General features: G+C 38.5%; 1 protein-coding gene across 1 annotated transcript; it reads right to left on the reverse strand.

Moving 5' to 3' along the window:
* Window positions 1–1,770: 1,770 nt before the first annotated feature.
* CHORDC1 (cysteine and histidine rich domain containing 1) lies at window positions 1,771–14,921 on the reverse strand. The gene is made up of 11 exons (XM_052670198.1): window positions 14,717–14,921; window positions 10,270–10,319; window positions 8,504–8,560; window positions 7,840–8,000; window positions 7,158–7,258; window positions 6,263–6,321; window positions 5,176–5,246; window positions 4,855–4,960; window positions 3,608–3,727; window positions 3,027–3,089; window positions 1,771–2,505 (listed from the first exon to the last, which is right to left on the reverse strand). Exons 1-11 carry the CDS (start codon window positions 14,778–14,780, stop codon window positions 2,362–2,364), a joined length of 996 nt encoding a protein of 331 aa, XP_052526158.1. The 5' UTR covers window positions 14,781–14,921; the 3' UTR covers window positions 1,771–2,361.
* Between the last annotated feature and the right edge of the window lie 2,425 nt (window positions 14,922–17,346).

Consider the following 17,346-nt stretch of genomic DNA (forward strand, 5'->3'; position numbering starts at 1 on the left):
AGAGTGGAAGGAATCAGTGAAAATACTAAAGCACAACTGAAGACCATGTCTGTAGCTGTAGAACCTTTCATCCCTTCACTACCAAGCTGATCCAGGTCCCAGCAGAATCTAGTTCTAAAGAGGCAAATAGTTACAGGGTCTCAAAGCTGCAGCATTAACAGCAGAATTTCCATTCACTCAGATTTTCATGAATTGAGGGTTAAATGCATTCAGGCCATTTATTAAGTTAATTGCTTAAAAACATATTTTTTTCCTGATGAAATTCAGTTTCCCTTGTAGTGCTTTAAAAAGGATTCTTACAATGTAACTCACAGCGTATGATGCTGCAATTATATTGAAAATCTGTAAAAATGCAGAAAGGATACATTTACAGTATTTATATATCCACATGCATTTTAACCTGCTTACTAAATTAAAATTTTATCCTGCATTTAAACATTGCCCAGACTTCTACATGCAAGAACACAGATGGCATGCTGATAGCTACAGCTGTTTAGAATTCTTCATCCACTTAAAACAATTTTTCTTAGCACTGGACTAATAAGAGCTCCAGCTGTTGGCTCAGAACACATTGGGGAACGTTGGAACAATTTTTAGAGGACCACCTGCAGGCCTATGCTTCCATAAGCTTGTACCTTACCACTTCACAGTATCTGACCCTTAAACAAAAACAGTTTTGAAAAGGGCATTATTAGAATTCGGTTGAATCTGTCATGTAAAATTTTGAGCTGCAACTTTTAATTATGGCCTAGCAGCCACAGTTCCTCCAAGTTGATGAGGAAATGGATGAAGAAGCACCAAAACACACCATTGGTGTGAGGGGCAGTTTATTTGGTGAAGTGTTTGCTACTTCATCAGAGATATATACTGCTAGAGGCAGAACTCCGGACTCAAATTATACCTGCTGGAAAACAGTAGGAGTCTTAGAAATCCCTGCTTCATTTCAGAGTGAAAGTTCCCCATTTCTGTTGGATATCAGGTCAAGCAAAGGCAGGTAGGTAGATGAGCATCAGCACATTTTGTGATCAACAGAGCTGCTTAAGTTTTAGCACAATTTTATATACTTTGCTTAACTTATATATGTAAAAATGTGTTTTCTTCCCCTTACCCCCCTTTCAGCTGCAACCCCAGATTGCTTTTACAAGCAGAAAGAGAAAGCAACATTAGTGCATAAGTTTTGCTTAGGTAAAAGCCTCATCTGTAAAACCATCGTGCTTTCAGACACAAATCCTAAACGCTACAGAACTGGAAACAAACATAAGGTCTAGATTTCTAATTATAGTTCTGCTTATGCTTCTTCAAAAGAAAAGGTACTTTTAAAATATTTTATTTCAATGGTACACTTATGATTTGAGACAGACATTTTAACACTTGTTGTTTGCTTCTCCTAAAACTTGCTCTGTAAATTTAATTCTCAGATCACTCAGGAACAAGAGAAGGCATATCTGTAACAAAATAATTTTCCTGAGACAACTACATTGTGTACTGCCCTCTCCTACTACAGACATCCACACTGAAAATATTTAAGATGTTGAACCTTGTGGGATAGAGCAGAGCATACATTCTGAAGATGCTGTGAAATACATACAGTAGTTTGGCAGTTTTACAAATTTGAGGTACTCTTGTTCATTTTACTACTCCTTGGCTTTTGCATTTAACAAACCAAACAGCAAAGGTACAAGAACAAGAAATATCCTCTCTTGTCACCTTTGTTTTTATTTTAATTTGATCTCCTGCATTTATGCTTGAAAGACAGCAAGAGTCAGGAAGTACTGAAGCTCTTATGAAAATACCTTTTATTCCATCCCTTTACAGCCAACAGGTATTGAAACAAACATTAGTTCCAGCAGACAAGAATAGAAGTCTACAAGTGCTTTTTAACATTTACTTTCATGGGTATTTTTAATTTAGATGTGGAATTGCATGTTCACCACTTCAAAAAGTCAGGCTTTTTTTCCCTTTAAAATTGTGTGCTTCACAATGAAGAGCTCTGATTCTAACACGTACCACCGAAGAGTCCCAGTTTAAACACAGCACTTGGAAAATTAACACACACTGCAGACTGACAGCACATCTGCTTTCATGGTCAGTGCACAGTAGGTAAGATGGTAAGCAGAAAGCAATAGCTCTTTTATTTTAAATCCTCATGGAGACACTCCAACTAGAATAAATATTCTCATGGGAGCAAGAGCAGAAGAAATAGCTATTACTCTTGAAGTTGATACTTTCATTCGCTGCGCATTAGAACTTTGTTGTAGAATGGAACAAGATCAAATATTAAAAAAACTATATAAAAATTAAATACTTGATTACAGTAGCAAGTCACCACTTCACAATAGGAAATCTCATCTCTTGGAATTATTATTGATCTGAATTCTCACTTGTTTGTTGGGTGTTGGATACTGGTAATTCAAGACTTGCCCATAATAGAGGCTCTGCTTTTCGCATAGTAACCTCAATCTTTGTAGCTGTCATGTTCACATAACTCCTCTTTACATCAATTACCTGAAACAGAAAACATATTTCACACTTCGTCTCAAGAAATAAACATTCAGAGGTTTGGAATCAAGTTAGAAAGAGTATCTTATCATAAGACATCAGCAAATATTTAGGCAGGTGAAATTCCCTCTTATCTGGACAAAAACAGCTATCTCCCATTCTCAAGTTACAAATGTGTGTCACAAAACATGTGACTAATGCACACAGTATACATACAACAGATCAAGTCAAGAGTTTTCTGTAACACAACTATCATTTCCAGGATAAGATCTTAGGATATAACTGGCTTAGAAGGGGTTTCAAGAAGTCACCTCATCTAACCTGCTGATCTAAGAAGAGTCAAATAGTCACTCAGGGCATTAGCTTTAGATTTGAATTTAACTATTGAATGATATGCAATTGAATTTCTTTCAATAAGCAAAGAAAGCAGGAAAAATAAACAGCTTTTAAAGAGAAGTAGCTGAAGTTTTGTGTGTTTTGTTGTGCTTGGTTTTTTTTTAGAACAGAAAAATGGCTCTTATACTTACTCCCCATAATTTCACATTGCGATGAAATTCCTTTTCTCCTTCAAACACAATATGGATATTTAACTGAAGAGGAAAAACAGCAGAAAATTTAGTCAGACTAAGAATATGAAGCACCTCAACTATGTTTAAGTATGCTTAAGTAAAATGCATTACATCAGGACTCAGATCCTAAATGAAAAGTGATCAAATGGTCACTCACACACAGAAGTGGAAATACATTCTACGAGACTCTGACACAGTACCACAGTGTGCATACAGTGGAAATCCTTGCATTTTGTCCAAAAGAGGAAGAAATCACAGAAACATCATTTTTAGCACTCCCTAAATATTACTGCCTGTGAAACCGCCATCAAGAACAACGTTCAGTTACTTCAAGTCAAACACAATGGAATTAAAAATCTGTAATTATTTACATATATGCCAATGGAAGTCATTGCACTCAGGATTTAATTGCAGAAGTCTAATTAACGATTTTTTGCAGCCTTATCAAAGTACAGACGTCTTAACAGGAAGGAAAAAAACCCAAACTACATATAATTAAACACAAGGGTCAAGAATGGCATCTTAAGGCAGACACTCACCACTGTGCTATTTGCTTCTACATAGCTCAGATCAGGAACAGAGTTCTTAGCATATATAGAAACAGTCACTTCTCCTCCAGTCTGATGCCAATCATGCCTGCATGGAACTACTTTCTTCCCCTGTATAAAGAAAAGGTCATGGAAAAAGAAGAATTCAGAAGTATTTTTTACAATATTAGGATAAAATTCTGGGGCTATTCCAACAGCCAGTAAACCCAGCTACGATATGTTCAGAAGAGAGCAAAATACTTTTTTATATACACTATACACACATGTGTATAAAACTATAATAAATATATGTTTCATGATAGAAAATATGGGAATAAAAGAGGGGCACTGAAATGCAATAGAAATATTTTCTGTTGGATCAACCTCCTTTTCAAGACTGGAGTTTTCCAGCACGTAGCAGTATGGAACATAAAGAAAAAAGAAGTCAGAACTCCAAGAAATTTTTGTATCGCTGCAAGAAATTAAGTATTTCTCCCTGTTCCCAAATGCATGAAAAAATGAAATAGTAAAAAAACAAAACAAAAAAAAACCCACAAGATCCAAACGAGTAAAAAGATAAGTTTAAAAACAAAAAAAATCTGCAGTCAAACAACAGTCAACTAGAAATTCATTATCTGAATAGAAAAACATTTAATGAATTTCTTAACATTTGAGTAACTACTCTACAAGGCTACTTTCTTGCTTTAGGTTTATCACTTCAAATTTTCTGTTGGTTATTTATGTATCTGAAACTACTGCTTAGATACAAGCAAATCTTAAAAGCAAGCAGCAATCTTCTAAGTAAGGAAGTAAAGCACTTGGAAAGCAGTCATTATAAAATGGGGTAACAGAATCACAGCTTCTGTAATAAATCTTTGATTTTCTTTTGTTAAGTGACACTTTGCTGCATCAAACTGAATTTACCCCAGCAATTAAGAATATTAATAAGAAACGTCTGTTAAGCTGCATCCAACAATAAGCCTCTCTATTAAAGCTGAATTTGCCAAGAACACTTTTACATTTAAACACGCATTAAGGCAAAGAAAGGCAGAAGCACACTTGTGATGGAGTACTACCACAGATCACTTCAAACTCCTTTTCTGTTCTGCCATGCTGTGCACAGTATCCTACACATTATTTCATAGGTAGTGATACAAAGCAGCTCAACAATAGTAAAACCTCAAACAGCCTATGAACTACGTTTCAGTACTGAAAGTTTAGAATAACCAGCTGCATAAGGCCATGCTAATGGTACTCACTGCATCCTTTTTAGTCCATACGTGTGTTCCTGTTGCGCAGCCCTCTTGGGCTAAAAACGTATTGAAGTCAGATGTTTTCCTTTTACAGCAGCTCCAGTATTTCATCCTTTAAAGTTTGCAAAGAAAGTAATGAAAAAGCAATCTTCAGGACACTGTTGTGGATACTATTGTTCCTTTAAGTAGAATTACTATTAATTTAGTAGACGTTTTTCAGTCATTACTATTTTTGATTGCAGAAATACAGAAGGAATACAAGACAACATCTATGACAAGAGCAGTAGCAGATTAAAGACTAATTAAAAAATTAAACTGAGTACCAACCCTTCGTGAAATATAGGCACGCCAGAATGGTACTGACACACTTCTTCAGTGCTGTGTGGTCCTTGGTATGTCTAGTGAAACAAAGCATTTTACCATTACAGCAAGTTGGACCAAAGTTGAATAAAAACAAAAAAGAAAACAAAACACAACAAACAAAATGAACACTGAACAAAATACGATAAAGCTTTCCAGCAGTTAATCCAAGTCCAACTGGAATTATTATTTTGAAAAGATATCTCCATTCACAAAAGCTTCCTTGGCACGCCATGCTTACAAGCTATGCTTTGTATTGCTTCAACTGATACAGCATTGGTGTCACCATTTATGTTCACAGAGGACACTTGAAAAACACTGAAAATTCAGAGGGAGTACTTAAAGTTGCCATTCATAAAAAACATGGATTCTCAAAAGAAAATAAATGATGTATCTCTAATACTGAACACTACATCAGCTCTTCCTAATACAAACAAGTGAATTACATGAATTCCTCCCCCACCACAGTTTCAGCCAAGAGCCCACATCTGTCAGATGTACAATGAATTACCAACTTAAAATTTATTTTTCTGTATATAACAATGGTGGCAGCAAAAAAACTTAACTGTCTGTTTCAGTGAGAATGTAATAAAAAGTCTAATTTCAGTGTTAGATGTTAAAATATTTTCTTTGGGGATTCCTCGGGCAGGATGCACTGTGTGGTAACCTCTGAAAATGCTTCTGAGGAATATACTGGTATGTATGTACATAAAAACAATTCAAGTGTTAACAGTAAGTCACCTCTTACCAATATTTTGTTTAGCATTTTAAGTTAATGTTTCAGTATTGTATGTTTGGTAAGCTTACTAATTAGAAGTTCAGGATGGATAACAAGAGAAAGAAATCTTAGACCTACTGCATGCACAATACAAAATAGCCTACATGTGTCAATACTAATGTATGTTAACAACAGTATATTTGTTAAGCCCAGTGGAATTTATCTTATTTCCAGTCAATTTGTAGCAGAAAGAAAACAAAAAAAAGAAAGAAAAAAACAGAACCCTGCATGTAATAGTTTAGGAAGAAGGCATAAATGTGGAACTGAATGACTTACTTTTGAACAGCCTGCATTTTTACATGGTGTCCCTATCTTGATTTCATCACTGTCCTCCTCTGTAAACACAATCGTATTGTAGAAAAAAACAGCTTACAATAAAGAAGTTTACAACGTAAAAAACAATTTGCTGCTATTGAGAATTTAAAGGAATTAAAGAGTAGATTACAAAAAAAAAAAAAGAAACAAGCAACTTCTGCATGTTATTGAAGTCTTCCAGAAGGGTACAAAGAAACAGAAATTATGCTAATATTCCAATAACTTCATTATTTCTGCCTCAGATTTTAGCTTCTATACATTTACACTGTTTTAAGTGAAAGAAAAAAAAAAAAAAGGCTAAAAAGGATTGCTACAATCATACACAAAGAGAAACAATCAGAAGACGCCAATCACTCATTATGTTTGGTTTATAAAGACTATCAAAGGATCCAATTGCTGCCTATAAATAGATACAAGCAAAGAATCTGAATACCAAGTACAAAAAAAAGCTAAATGACATTTTTTGCTAAAACATAAAAGGGTATAAAATTGCCATAAATGCACACAGATTGAATTCAGCAATTCTAGCGTCTCTAAAGGAATTAAATTTGAAGTAATCAGTGAGATAAAAAGAGGAAAAGCAGACAAGGGAGAACCAACCAGTTTTCAAGGGAATGTCACTGGTTACGAATAAGCAGCTCCAATAATTGCAGTGGGAATGTATTCCACCTACTACCCAAATTCCCACACTGTTCACATTTAACTTGGATTATAATTCTACAGAAGCAAAGTTATCTCCCAGATTACTGAGAACATGAATAATCTTGTCAAATAATTGCCTTAGAAAGAACAACAAAAAAAGTAATTTGTCTGATGGTAAGTATCACATATCAACTTAACTTCCTTATATCCTTACCTTTTTTCTCTTCGTTTTCTGATGAGAGTTTCAGTTTATCTAGAGCTTGCTTCAAGGAAGCTGAAACTTTCAGCTGCAAATTTGTCATTGGCTCATCTGGGCTAAAAAAAAATAAAAATAGTCCATGCATTCATATCAACTTCATGGAAAATAACTTATAAAAGATGACAGTAGTAACTTTTAATCTTTTGATAAGGCCCTTCCTTTCTAATGTCCCTTGAAGTAACAAACCAGATTTCTTGGTGTCCATTCTTACAGATTAGAAATTTCAAATGCCTTTCAACAAAGGCTGAAAGCAACTAAGTGCTGTACAACAAAAAAAAATCAGAGAGATTAGGGAATCTACATACAAACTCCTTTATGTTTAGTGTTAAGAATATATGAAACCACAGACATTACTACAAAACACTTTATAAGCTACAGAGCTTTACACTGCAATTTTGGTTTGCCGTGCAGCTGAATGCTCAGCAATCCAGTGCTACCTTGTCTTAAACAGAATTCTTTTAGCTCACTTCGAAGTTAGAGACAACATAGTAGAGACATCACTGCAAGCAAAACCAAACTCTTTGGGAATTTTTACACTGTATGAAATGAGTAACACTTAATAATCAAACAAGCTTTAATTTGGCAAATCAACCACCACACCAAATTTGGGAAAGAAAAGGGGTTTTGTATACAATACCTTGGTCTTTTAATTGTTTCCAGTGGTTTTGGTGCTTGAATGATGTGTTCCTGAAATTTGGGTTTCAGTTCAGCTAGCTCTTTTCGCTCAGTGGTACTTTTGACATCTGGTTTAACAGGCTCAGGAGGTTTCTCACTGTTATGGAGACCCTTTGTACAGCCCTATCAGGGAAAGCATATGTTTTTATGCTTATACTTAAATGCTGCAGTTGCTACAGTTTTCGATAAGTGTGCATTTATTTATAAGTTTATTTTTTGTGCACACTTACCAAAAACTGCAGCAAGTTCTTTTATATCTTCAGATCATCTTCCACTTTAGCCCACATATCACATTGGTCATGAAGGTAATCCTACAACTACGACAGAAAATACCTTCATTTGGATACACTTTAAAGAACAATACATATTTTTTACAGTTGAGGGAAAAAAAATTGTCCTTCATTCCTACCAAGTGTAAATAAGTTTTGATAAAACAAAGCACGTCTATTAAAGCTTGAAACATAAGACGCAGCTACAGCTTTAGAGCAAGAAAATCAGTGTATCCAAGATTTAAGACAGCTGTAAAACAAGTAAGCAAACTTTAAACATGTAAGCAGATGTACCACTTGATATTTATCACTGTGATTTCACAAGCGTAATAACTGCAAATAGACATGAATACATACCACAATGCTTAAGAAGTCAGAGAAGTCTGTTGTTCTTCTCTTACAGCACGACCAACCCTATAAACAGTTTGGAACAAAAATAGAACAAGTGTGACTACCCTACTTAGCTGCAGCTTCTGAAAGACCAGTTCTATTCTTTTACAAGATGGGACAATATTTTCAATCCCCTGCATTTTTAGAAGCCAAGTACAGCTGTTCCTTCTGCCATTTCTACTTCACTCATGTTGCTTTCATCAGAGAATTCACTGAACATTTTCATGACAAGTTAGGTGTCAACTCCATACGAGGGAAAGCAGAAATGTTACTTCAACCCTTAAGTTAACATTTGAGAAGAATAAACAAATTTTATACCTGAGAATACATTCACCTGTGGCAAAAGATAAAATGAAGAGACTTTCTTTCTAGTCAGATCTCTCAAGTACTCATTTCCCCCCACAGTTCTGGAAATCTGCACTGCAGATACACTTTCCCACCACATTGAGAGCTGAAGCAGTGAGGCACTGGCTCACTGTTCAAGTAGATGGTTTGAAAATATACTTAAAATATTCACTATTTACACAGTCCAAGAGGTAAAAGGTTAACCTCTGCTCACTTGGATTACCTACAATCCACATTAGGAAGAAAACCTAGAAAAACTATGATAAATTTAATTAGGCCTAGAGTTAGAAAAGCAGGGGTGAGAGGGAAGAAACTGAACCATGCTCATTTAAGAGAAAGCAAACACAGCCTTTTGAGATATCTTTATAATTTTTGTCCTTGTAATTATGTAGAAGTCTTAAGCACTGTACTATGAGTACAGTTGCAACCTTATTTAGACTATGGCAATTTATTTTTAACTGAATTGTACTGCACAGCAAAATCACCATCAGCTCACAGAATACGTGATACCCAGCACATAAGTACCTCCATGTACTCCAAACCACCACATGGCTGGACATGGATGAGACATACTGTCAGCAGAAGCAGTTTCTAAATACCATGGAAAACTGCTTGCTCCTCAGTTAAATAACAGCTCCAAATCCTATGAAAGGCCACTTACGCTTCAACTGTCTAAGTATTTTGAACAGTGCTGGGTCCTGGACACCAGATTCCTGACCTGCTGAATGGTTAAAAAGTATTTTCAGTATTGTTTTGGCCTACCTATGCAGTTCTCTGTCAAATAATTCCCAACAGGCATTGTGTATATACCGAGCAGATCCTGAAGCAGGAAAACAGTTCAGTAGAATGAATGCGGGCTATGGAGTTGGCCAAAGCACACACAGCGATCACAGATACATTTAATTCATTACTGAAGATTTATCCTGAGAACACTGGACAGTTACACCAGAGGCAACGGGTGAGCAGTCCCAACTCAACCAAGGTATCAGGTTATCAGGTTAACATAATGCAATTATTTTCTGCAGCAGACAAATGTCACACTCACGTTAGTGCTCTAGTTGTATAAGAGTGCATGCATCTGGTCTACATTCCAAGCAGATTAATTAACAGAGAGTAAGATAACTCTCAATACCTCCAGAGATCTATTCACAGGACCTAATTAAACCGTTGAGAGTCAAATGATAGAAACAAGGCACGTGAACTTGTATGACTTAAACCATATGGATACAGTAAGCTACACTAAGCTTCTTCTGCAGCTTTGTGGAATTTCATGGGGTTGCTCAAAAATGGCAGACCGGACAGAGAGACTGACAAAGAGAAAGAGGAAAGTGCACTGTTTTACATATATGGAAAAAAGGTGAGACTTAAAAAGGTATCTGCATACTCACTTTGAGAGCATCATGAAAGACTGGCACACCTGGATGATACGTGCATGAATCTAGAAAAAAATGGTTATTATTAATATTCAGGTGTACCAAGAATTCTTATCTGTTTGATCACAAACATACAAGCACTATGAGTTCACTGAAATCAATAAGTACCTTGTTCTTACACCACTGCTTGTGATCTCCTAGGTTTGAGGTCATGAAGACAGAGGCCAATCTCCAACATGCACAATTTAGTTCTGTCAATACTATCAATTGCTACTAGGTTCTGTACAAACGATGCTAAAACACTTCTTTCATTAACTGAACCGTGGATATTCATAGATGTTTATCAACATTACAGTTTTCTACGTAGCAACTGTTCCTTTTTACTTAATATATGTACACTTTCCAAGTGTAATATAACTGCCTTCAATATGTAACACTTCTGACATATACCGTATGCATAATTTAATGATGTGAATCAAAAACAAGATGGGAAATACCAGCTGCATTCCAGCCTTTAAAGCAATTTGGTTTTTTATTTCTATTTTTTTGTAGAAACAGCTAAAATTTAAAATGACACAAACAGTAACATTTTTTTATAAGCCTCCATAAAACACAAGTGTGCATAATACCACATTTCAAATAATAAGATGAGCAACACACAACTTTACTAATATGCTGCCTACAGATTTTAAGTGGACTATCAACAAATCAGTATGTTCTATATGTGTGTGTGTATATATATATAAAAGTATGTAGAATTTGAAGGACTTTTTTCTCTTGCTTAGTATCTTCTTTCATCATATACTCAGTGCTTAAGTCTCAAGCACTAATGTGTTCAGACAGACACACTGCCTTACGATGATGCTTCTTATCTCAGTCAAAAGGAACACATTTTAGGACATTAGTCCTTCAGGAAAACTTACATATCCTCATACTACCACCAATACTTTCAGCTTCAGGATGAAAAGCTAATGCTAATAAAGCTTCTAAGAATAAAAGAAAATACATTTATTTTATACAAAGAACACAGGGCTTCACTGTTTTTTGTTTTTTTGTTTTGTTTTGTTTTTTGTTTTTTTACTTAAAAACAAAGGGTGCTCTTTTCCAAATTTATGAAAGCATGCCATCACAAGCATCATCATGGTAGCAGAACTAAGCTATTTGCACCTCAGATTATTTTTGAATGAGAAGACCTAAATTACTACTTAGCACGTGAGTTGAAAAGAGAGAGGTGCTATTAATTAGAGCTATGTTTCTCAAAACTTAGAGACAATCTTAGAAACAATTCAGGGTAGCTATCCGTCACATATCAGATGCAGACAAGCACCTGTTTGGCCTGTTTGTCCATTTGGCCAAGCCCAGTCCTTTCTCCTTGTTTCCTTAAGCCCCCTTGGCAGGCAGTATATTATGAAGAAACAACAACCCACTCTCTGCTGCTATCTCATGAGAGCCACATGCACACAACAACAGAAGCTGCAGCGGCAAGCAGCTCTACAGTGCTTCAAGAAGAGGCAGTGGCAGTTTATCTCTAAGCAGTCTGACCATCCTGTGCATCAGAGAACAGAATAACATCCCTTGTTACCATTTGTACTGAGACCAGCAACACTTGTCTAAGTGAAGTTTACATTCATAAACAATATCCTGTATCTGATTAGCAGAGAGTAGAAAGGATCAGGACACACATCAGCAGTATGCAGAAGTATGATCTATGTCTGATTTGTTTCAGCTCAGCTTCCAGCCTTTGGGTGCTATTCAACATTTTTTCAACTCACCTCTCCAGTGCTGTTAATACCTCTCCTTAAAAACAAAACAAAACAAAATGCTTTTCAAAGCAATCAATATTTCTCTCTTCACTTCTCAATGAAGAGAGAAATCATTTCAAAACATTTCTGCAGATGCAAGTACCACACTGTCATGTTTCTTTAAATGAAAATCTGATACTCAAATCAATTCCAGTCTACCAGTGCACACGTTGTTGCCTGCTATTACTTTACTACTACATCCCTGCTTACCCATTCTTATACTTCCTGTTACAAGGCAAAGCAGAAAACAGTCAAGGTTTTCCAAACTTAAAGATATTTACAATGGAATCCTGCTGAATTCTTGATGACAAAGTGAGGTATGTCTACATATAACTTATAAATGATTTGCTGCCCTCTGGAAGCACTCCAATACTTCACAAGCTATGCTTTGCAGCTCAGAAGCAATGGAAGTTCATTTAACTCAATGAACTTTATCCAGCTCCTCGGGAATGTGAATGTGATCGGGAGAGTTCTGATTCCACTTAATTTCTCAGTGTTGGAATAAAACGTAAATAACATGAAAAATATTGTATGTGAAGAGCTTATAAACAGTTCACAAAGAAAGATTCAGGCTGAGAAACAGAATGGATCAGAGGATGCACTTTAAAGTAACAGAGTTTGAACAATGGAGACCAAAGTCAAACAAAGTTGAAAGGTCAGATAAAAATCTAGGCTATCACTGCTTTCGACTCCAGCTCACCCCACCTCAGAAATATGTAAAATAAGTTTTCATCAGGATCACATTGATCCTGCAGGTGCAATACCAATACCCTTGACAAATGAGCTAAGCCCTTCAGTTCTGGCAACAAACCAAATAAAACTGCATTAACAAAGATTCTAATTGCAGCCTAAAACAAAGCTCTGCAGTAAAGTGAGGAAGCTGAGACAAACATGTGTACACCTTCAACCTCTTTGTGAGCAACACCCTTTTAAATCTATACAGAAGTATTACATTACACCACTGTATTAGTGGCAAAATTGGACGTGGTATTGAAATGGATTAGAAATATCCACACGGTCATTAATTCCCAGAGAAATAAATTAAAACTTTACTGCCCCTTTTGGAAGCTAAGTTCTACATCCAACACTGCACAGCTCTCTAACTGTATGGATGTAGCTAGTTGTTACTGTATTTGAAATGCATGTTAAATTTGTACCTTGCTAGGCATGCCACAAATGATTTCATAACTGTGTTCAGTCATACCTGTGCAGTCATACCTTTAATGCTTTCCCTCAGGCTGTTTTTTCTGCCTCTCTTTAAAGAGGCACTGCGTCCTTTGTGTCAGCCAGTTGCCACCTGATCATTTGTTTGAAACAATGACAGCTTCTACAGAAAATACATGCATGTTACACCAGCCCTCTGATTCTAAAGAGAACATTAAAGGCCTCTTACATCAATCATTGCTATGGGATATCTATTCTGTAGGCTGAAATTGTGATACATCCATAACATCTTTGAGGCCTCTGGGCCTCATCTTCTATTTTTGTTGGGGAAAAAAAAGATATAAAAACCTCCTCATAACTATTGATTCTAAGCTTAAGTGATAGATTATATCAATATAAAGCTTATCAAAGATTACAGGAATACATATTTTGGTGTCTAATATGCATTTCACTTAATCCTTAAGACTTAAATGTTCTCCCCAGCTCTAAAACACTTAAAGCTGACAGCTAAATGCAGCCAGATAGGGTCTTAGATGCTCAAGTAGCCATCGCCTTATTGATCTTAGTGAAGTTTAGTGGTGCTGAAAGCTTAAATTACTCTCTTTCAGCTAAACATGTTAGACCTGGTCTTCTAGAGCACTCCTGAAAAACCGCATCAGAACTGCTTAGGCCAGGACATAGGAACTCCAAGACCCAGTCACTTACTGAATAAACTTCATTGTAGAAAGCTGCCTGTCACAATCACACAGTTAGCATAGGGCCATGTCCGTCAGGTCTGGTCCACTCCAACTTATATCACGTACATCAGAAAACACAGTGAAAAACTGTTGTTACAACAACGAGAGCAGGTCATAAAGACCTAATGAAAGTTTCTGATATAGGAAAACCTACCTAAAGCCTGTCTACTTTGCCTTTTGAGCCGAGCTGGAGTGGGATAGGATTTCTGAATGGCAGCATTCCAAAACCGTCTGCCCACTTTTGCTGTTCCTAACGTTAGCAAGCCTTACACAAAGCGCTGCCCCTCTCTTTGCAGATATTTATCTCAGAACAATAACATTTTACGCAGTGATTTCTTAGTCGCACGTGTCAGATCGCATCAGCCGACTTCTAAACTCGTGCACTGCGCTAGAAATTACGCTACCACAGAAGGCCCATCCCCTAGAAATTAATCCTCGCAAATCAGACGAGTTGCAAAGCTTGTTGAGAACTGCAGCCGGTCGGACGGGGGGCAGCCCGATCTACTGGGGGGCAGCCAGCCCACAACAGGGCACTGGAACAGATGGGCTTTAAGGTCCCTTCCCACCCAAGCCGGAAGGACAGGCACTCGCTGGCAGCCCCCAAGCGGGCAGCCGGGCTGCGCGCTCAGCCCTGCAGGCTCAGCCGCAGCTCAGCCGTCCTTCGCTATCCAGTCAACCTGCGGCCGGGCCCCGTCACCGCCCGGCATCCCGGCTCCCTCAGGTCCCCGCGCCGTGACGGACCCCCCGCCCCGTCCTCACCCTCCGTGTTGGTCTCGGGGTCGAAGCGCTGGCCGCAGCCCCGGTTGTAGCACAGCAAGGACATGGCGGCGTTCCGCGGAGCAGAGGAGAGCAGCGGCAGCGCGGCGAAACGGGATGCGGCAACCGGAAGCCGGGGGGTGATGGGGGGGCGGCGCGGCGGAAGCAGCCGGCCGCAGCCTTCCGGAAGCTTCACGAAGCTTCGGGGGAAGGGGAGAAAGACCGGCGGTCACTGCGCATGTGCTGCCGCGCGGCGCGGGAGCCGTGAGTGCTGAAGGGAAACCAAAGAGCCCGGAGTGCCGTGGCGGGGCGCATGCGCACGGCGGGGCGCATGCGCGTGGTTTGGCGGGAAGGTTGTGTGGGAAGGTTGTGTGGGGTGGCGGCTGCGTTTTGTCCGCAGCGACGTGGATTGGAGATGATGAGTGTAGGGATGCTATCAAATGGCTGCACTCCTCTGTGGTCAGGAGACACCGAGGAACCGGTCTGAGGCTGATTCCATCACGGCACTTGGCTTCTGGTAGTTTAATTATGTTTGAGGGTTGCATAGTCGCCTCAGAAATATATATGAAGATGTGACAATTAGAGCTTTGGTTGCTAGGTGTCTGGTATGTGGGCACTTAATTTAAAAAACGTGTAGTAGGGATCATCTGCTTTGTGCTGAAATGAGGGCAATTGCATCCGGAATTTAGAATTTGTATTGCTGATAGGATTTGTTCTGCTGAGTGCTGCCGTCACTCGATGGCCCTATGGCTTCTTTAACGTGTTACAGCAGTGATAACGACCTACATTTGTATGGGCAAAACCAAATAGGCTTCTTCTAACTTAATGTCTGCTACAGTTTTTAACTATGGAAATGCTGAGTTTATAATGCCAGTTTATAAGGCATGTGGTATAGAATCATAGAATCATAGAATCATAGAATCACCAAGGTTGGAAAAGACCTAAAAGATCATCCAGTCCAACCGTTCACCTATTACCAATAGCTCCTACTAAACCATGTCCCTCAATACAACATCCAGCCTTTCCTTGAACACCCCCAGGGTCGGTGACTCCACCACCTCCCTGGGCAGTCCATTCCAGTGCCTGACCACCCTTTCTGAAAAGTAATACTTCCTCATGTCCAGCCTGAATCTCCCCTGCCGTAGCTTGAAGCCATTCCCCCTGGTCCTATCACTAATGACACGAGAGAAGAGGCCGACCCCCAGCTCACTACAGCCTCCCTTCAGGAAGTTATAGAGAGCAATGAGGTCTCCCCTGAGCCTCCTCTTCTCCAGGCTGAACATTCCCAGCTCCTTCAGCCTCTCCTCATATGGCCTGTGTTCCAGACCCCTCACCAGCTTTGTTGCCCTCCTTTGAACACGTTCCAGGGCCTCAATATCTTTCTTGCAGTGAGGGGCCCAAAACTGGACACAGTACTCGAGGTGCGGCCTCACCAGTGTTGAATACAGGGGAACAAATCCTAAAGCAGACGTGCTTTTTGCTAAAAAAAAGACCATGAGGAGATTTCTTCCAATGTATCTACCAACTGGAAGTTAATATCATTCACAGAATCACAGAATGGCCAAGGTAGGAAGGGACCTCAAGGATCATGAATCTCCAACCCCCGTCACATCCAGGGCCACCAACCTCCCTGTTTAATATTAGACCGGGCTGCCCAGGGCCCCATCCAACCTGGCCTTGAACACCTCCAGGGATGAACAGGGCATCCACAACCTCTCTGGGCAGCCTGTTCCAGCACCTCGCCACTCTCTCTGTAAAGAACTTCCCCCTGACATCCAACCTAAATCTTGTCTCCCTCAACTTAAAACATTCACTTCATTATATATCATACCTGATGCAGATATTTGGTAGAGCTATCTAGACCAAGAGGTTGCTTCAGCTCTTAGTCAAAATAAAGCTCCCATGGAGGCTTCTCGTAGGATAAACGTCTGCTTTGAACCCAGCAGGAAAAAAAAAAAAAAAAAAAAAGCCCTCTTGCTATTTAGCAAGAACATTTTAATGTAGGGTGTGGTAATAACAATTTACAAAGGAATGAGTAAGAATATAATTAAGTCTTAAGTTTTCTTATTCATATTGAAAACATTTCAGTTGTTTCTGTTTGTTGGATAGCTTCGTTTGTAAGGAGAAGATTGATGGGAACATACAGAATCACAGAATGGCTGGGGTTGGAAGGGACCTCAAGGATCATGAATCTCCAACCCCCCCACCACAGTCAGAGCCACCAACCTCCACATTTAATACTAGACCAGGCTGCCCAGGGCCCCATCCAACCTGGCCTTGAACACCTCATACAGGAGAATGTAATTAAGGGCTTTTGTTGTCTTAGGGCCAAGAATTGTTCTTAAAACTTGAAATTCACTTTACACAGTGTCAACAAAAGTAACACATGAGAATAAAAATCTAATTTACATCTGTAAAGTAAACATTGTGCTCTTCCTGTGTCTGTGGTTGTATTTTAACCATTGTGTGTATCATGCTTCTGTTTGAGAAAACCAATTTCTTTCATTCTTGTCCTGAGAATATTTGGGGAACAATTCAAAAACATTATTATTATGACATTATGTTTGCTGGATTAAGCAATAGCATTCTTATTGACTTAGTAATGGATTTTGTTATAAACATTAACAAACAAA

Source organism: Tympanuchus pallidicinctus, unplaced genomic scaffold, assembly GCF_026119805.1.
Source record: "Tympanuchus pallidicinctus isolate F22 unplaced genomic scaffold, pur_lepc_1.0 scaffold11, whole genome shotgun sequence".
Lineage (NCBI taxonomy): Eukaryota > Metazoa > Chordata > Aves > Galliformes > Phasianidae > Tympanuchus > Tympanuchus pallidicinctus.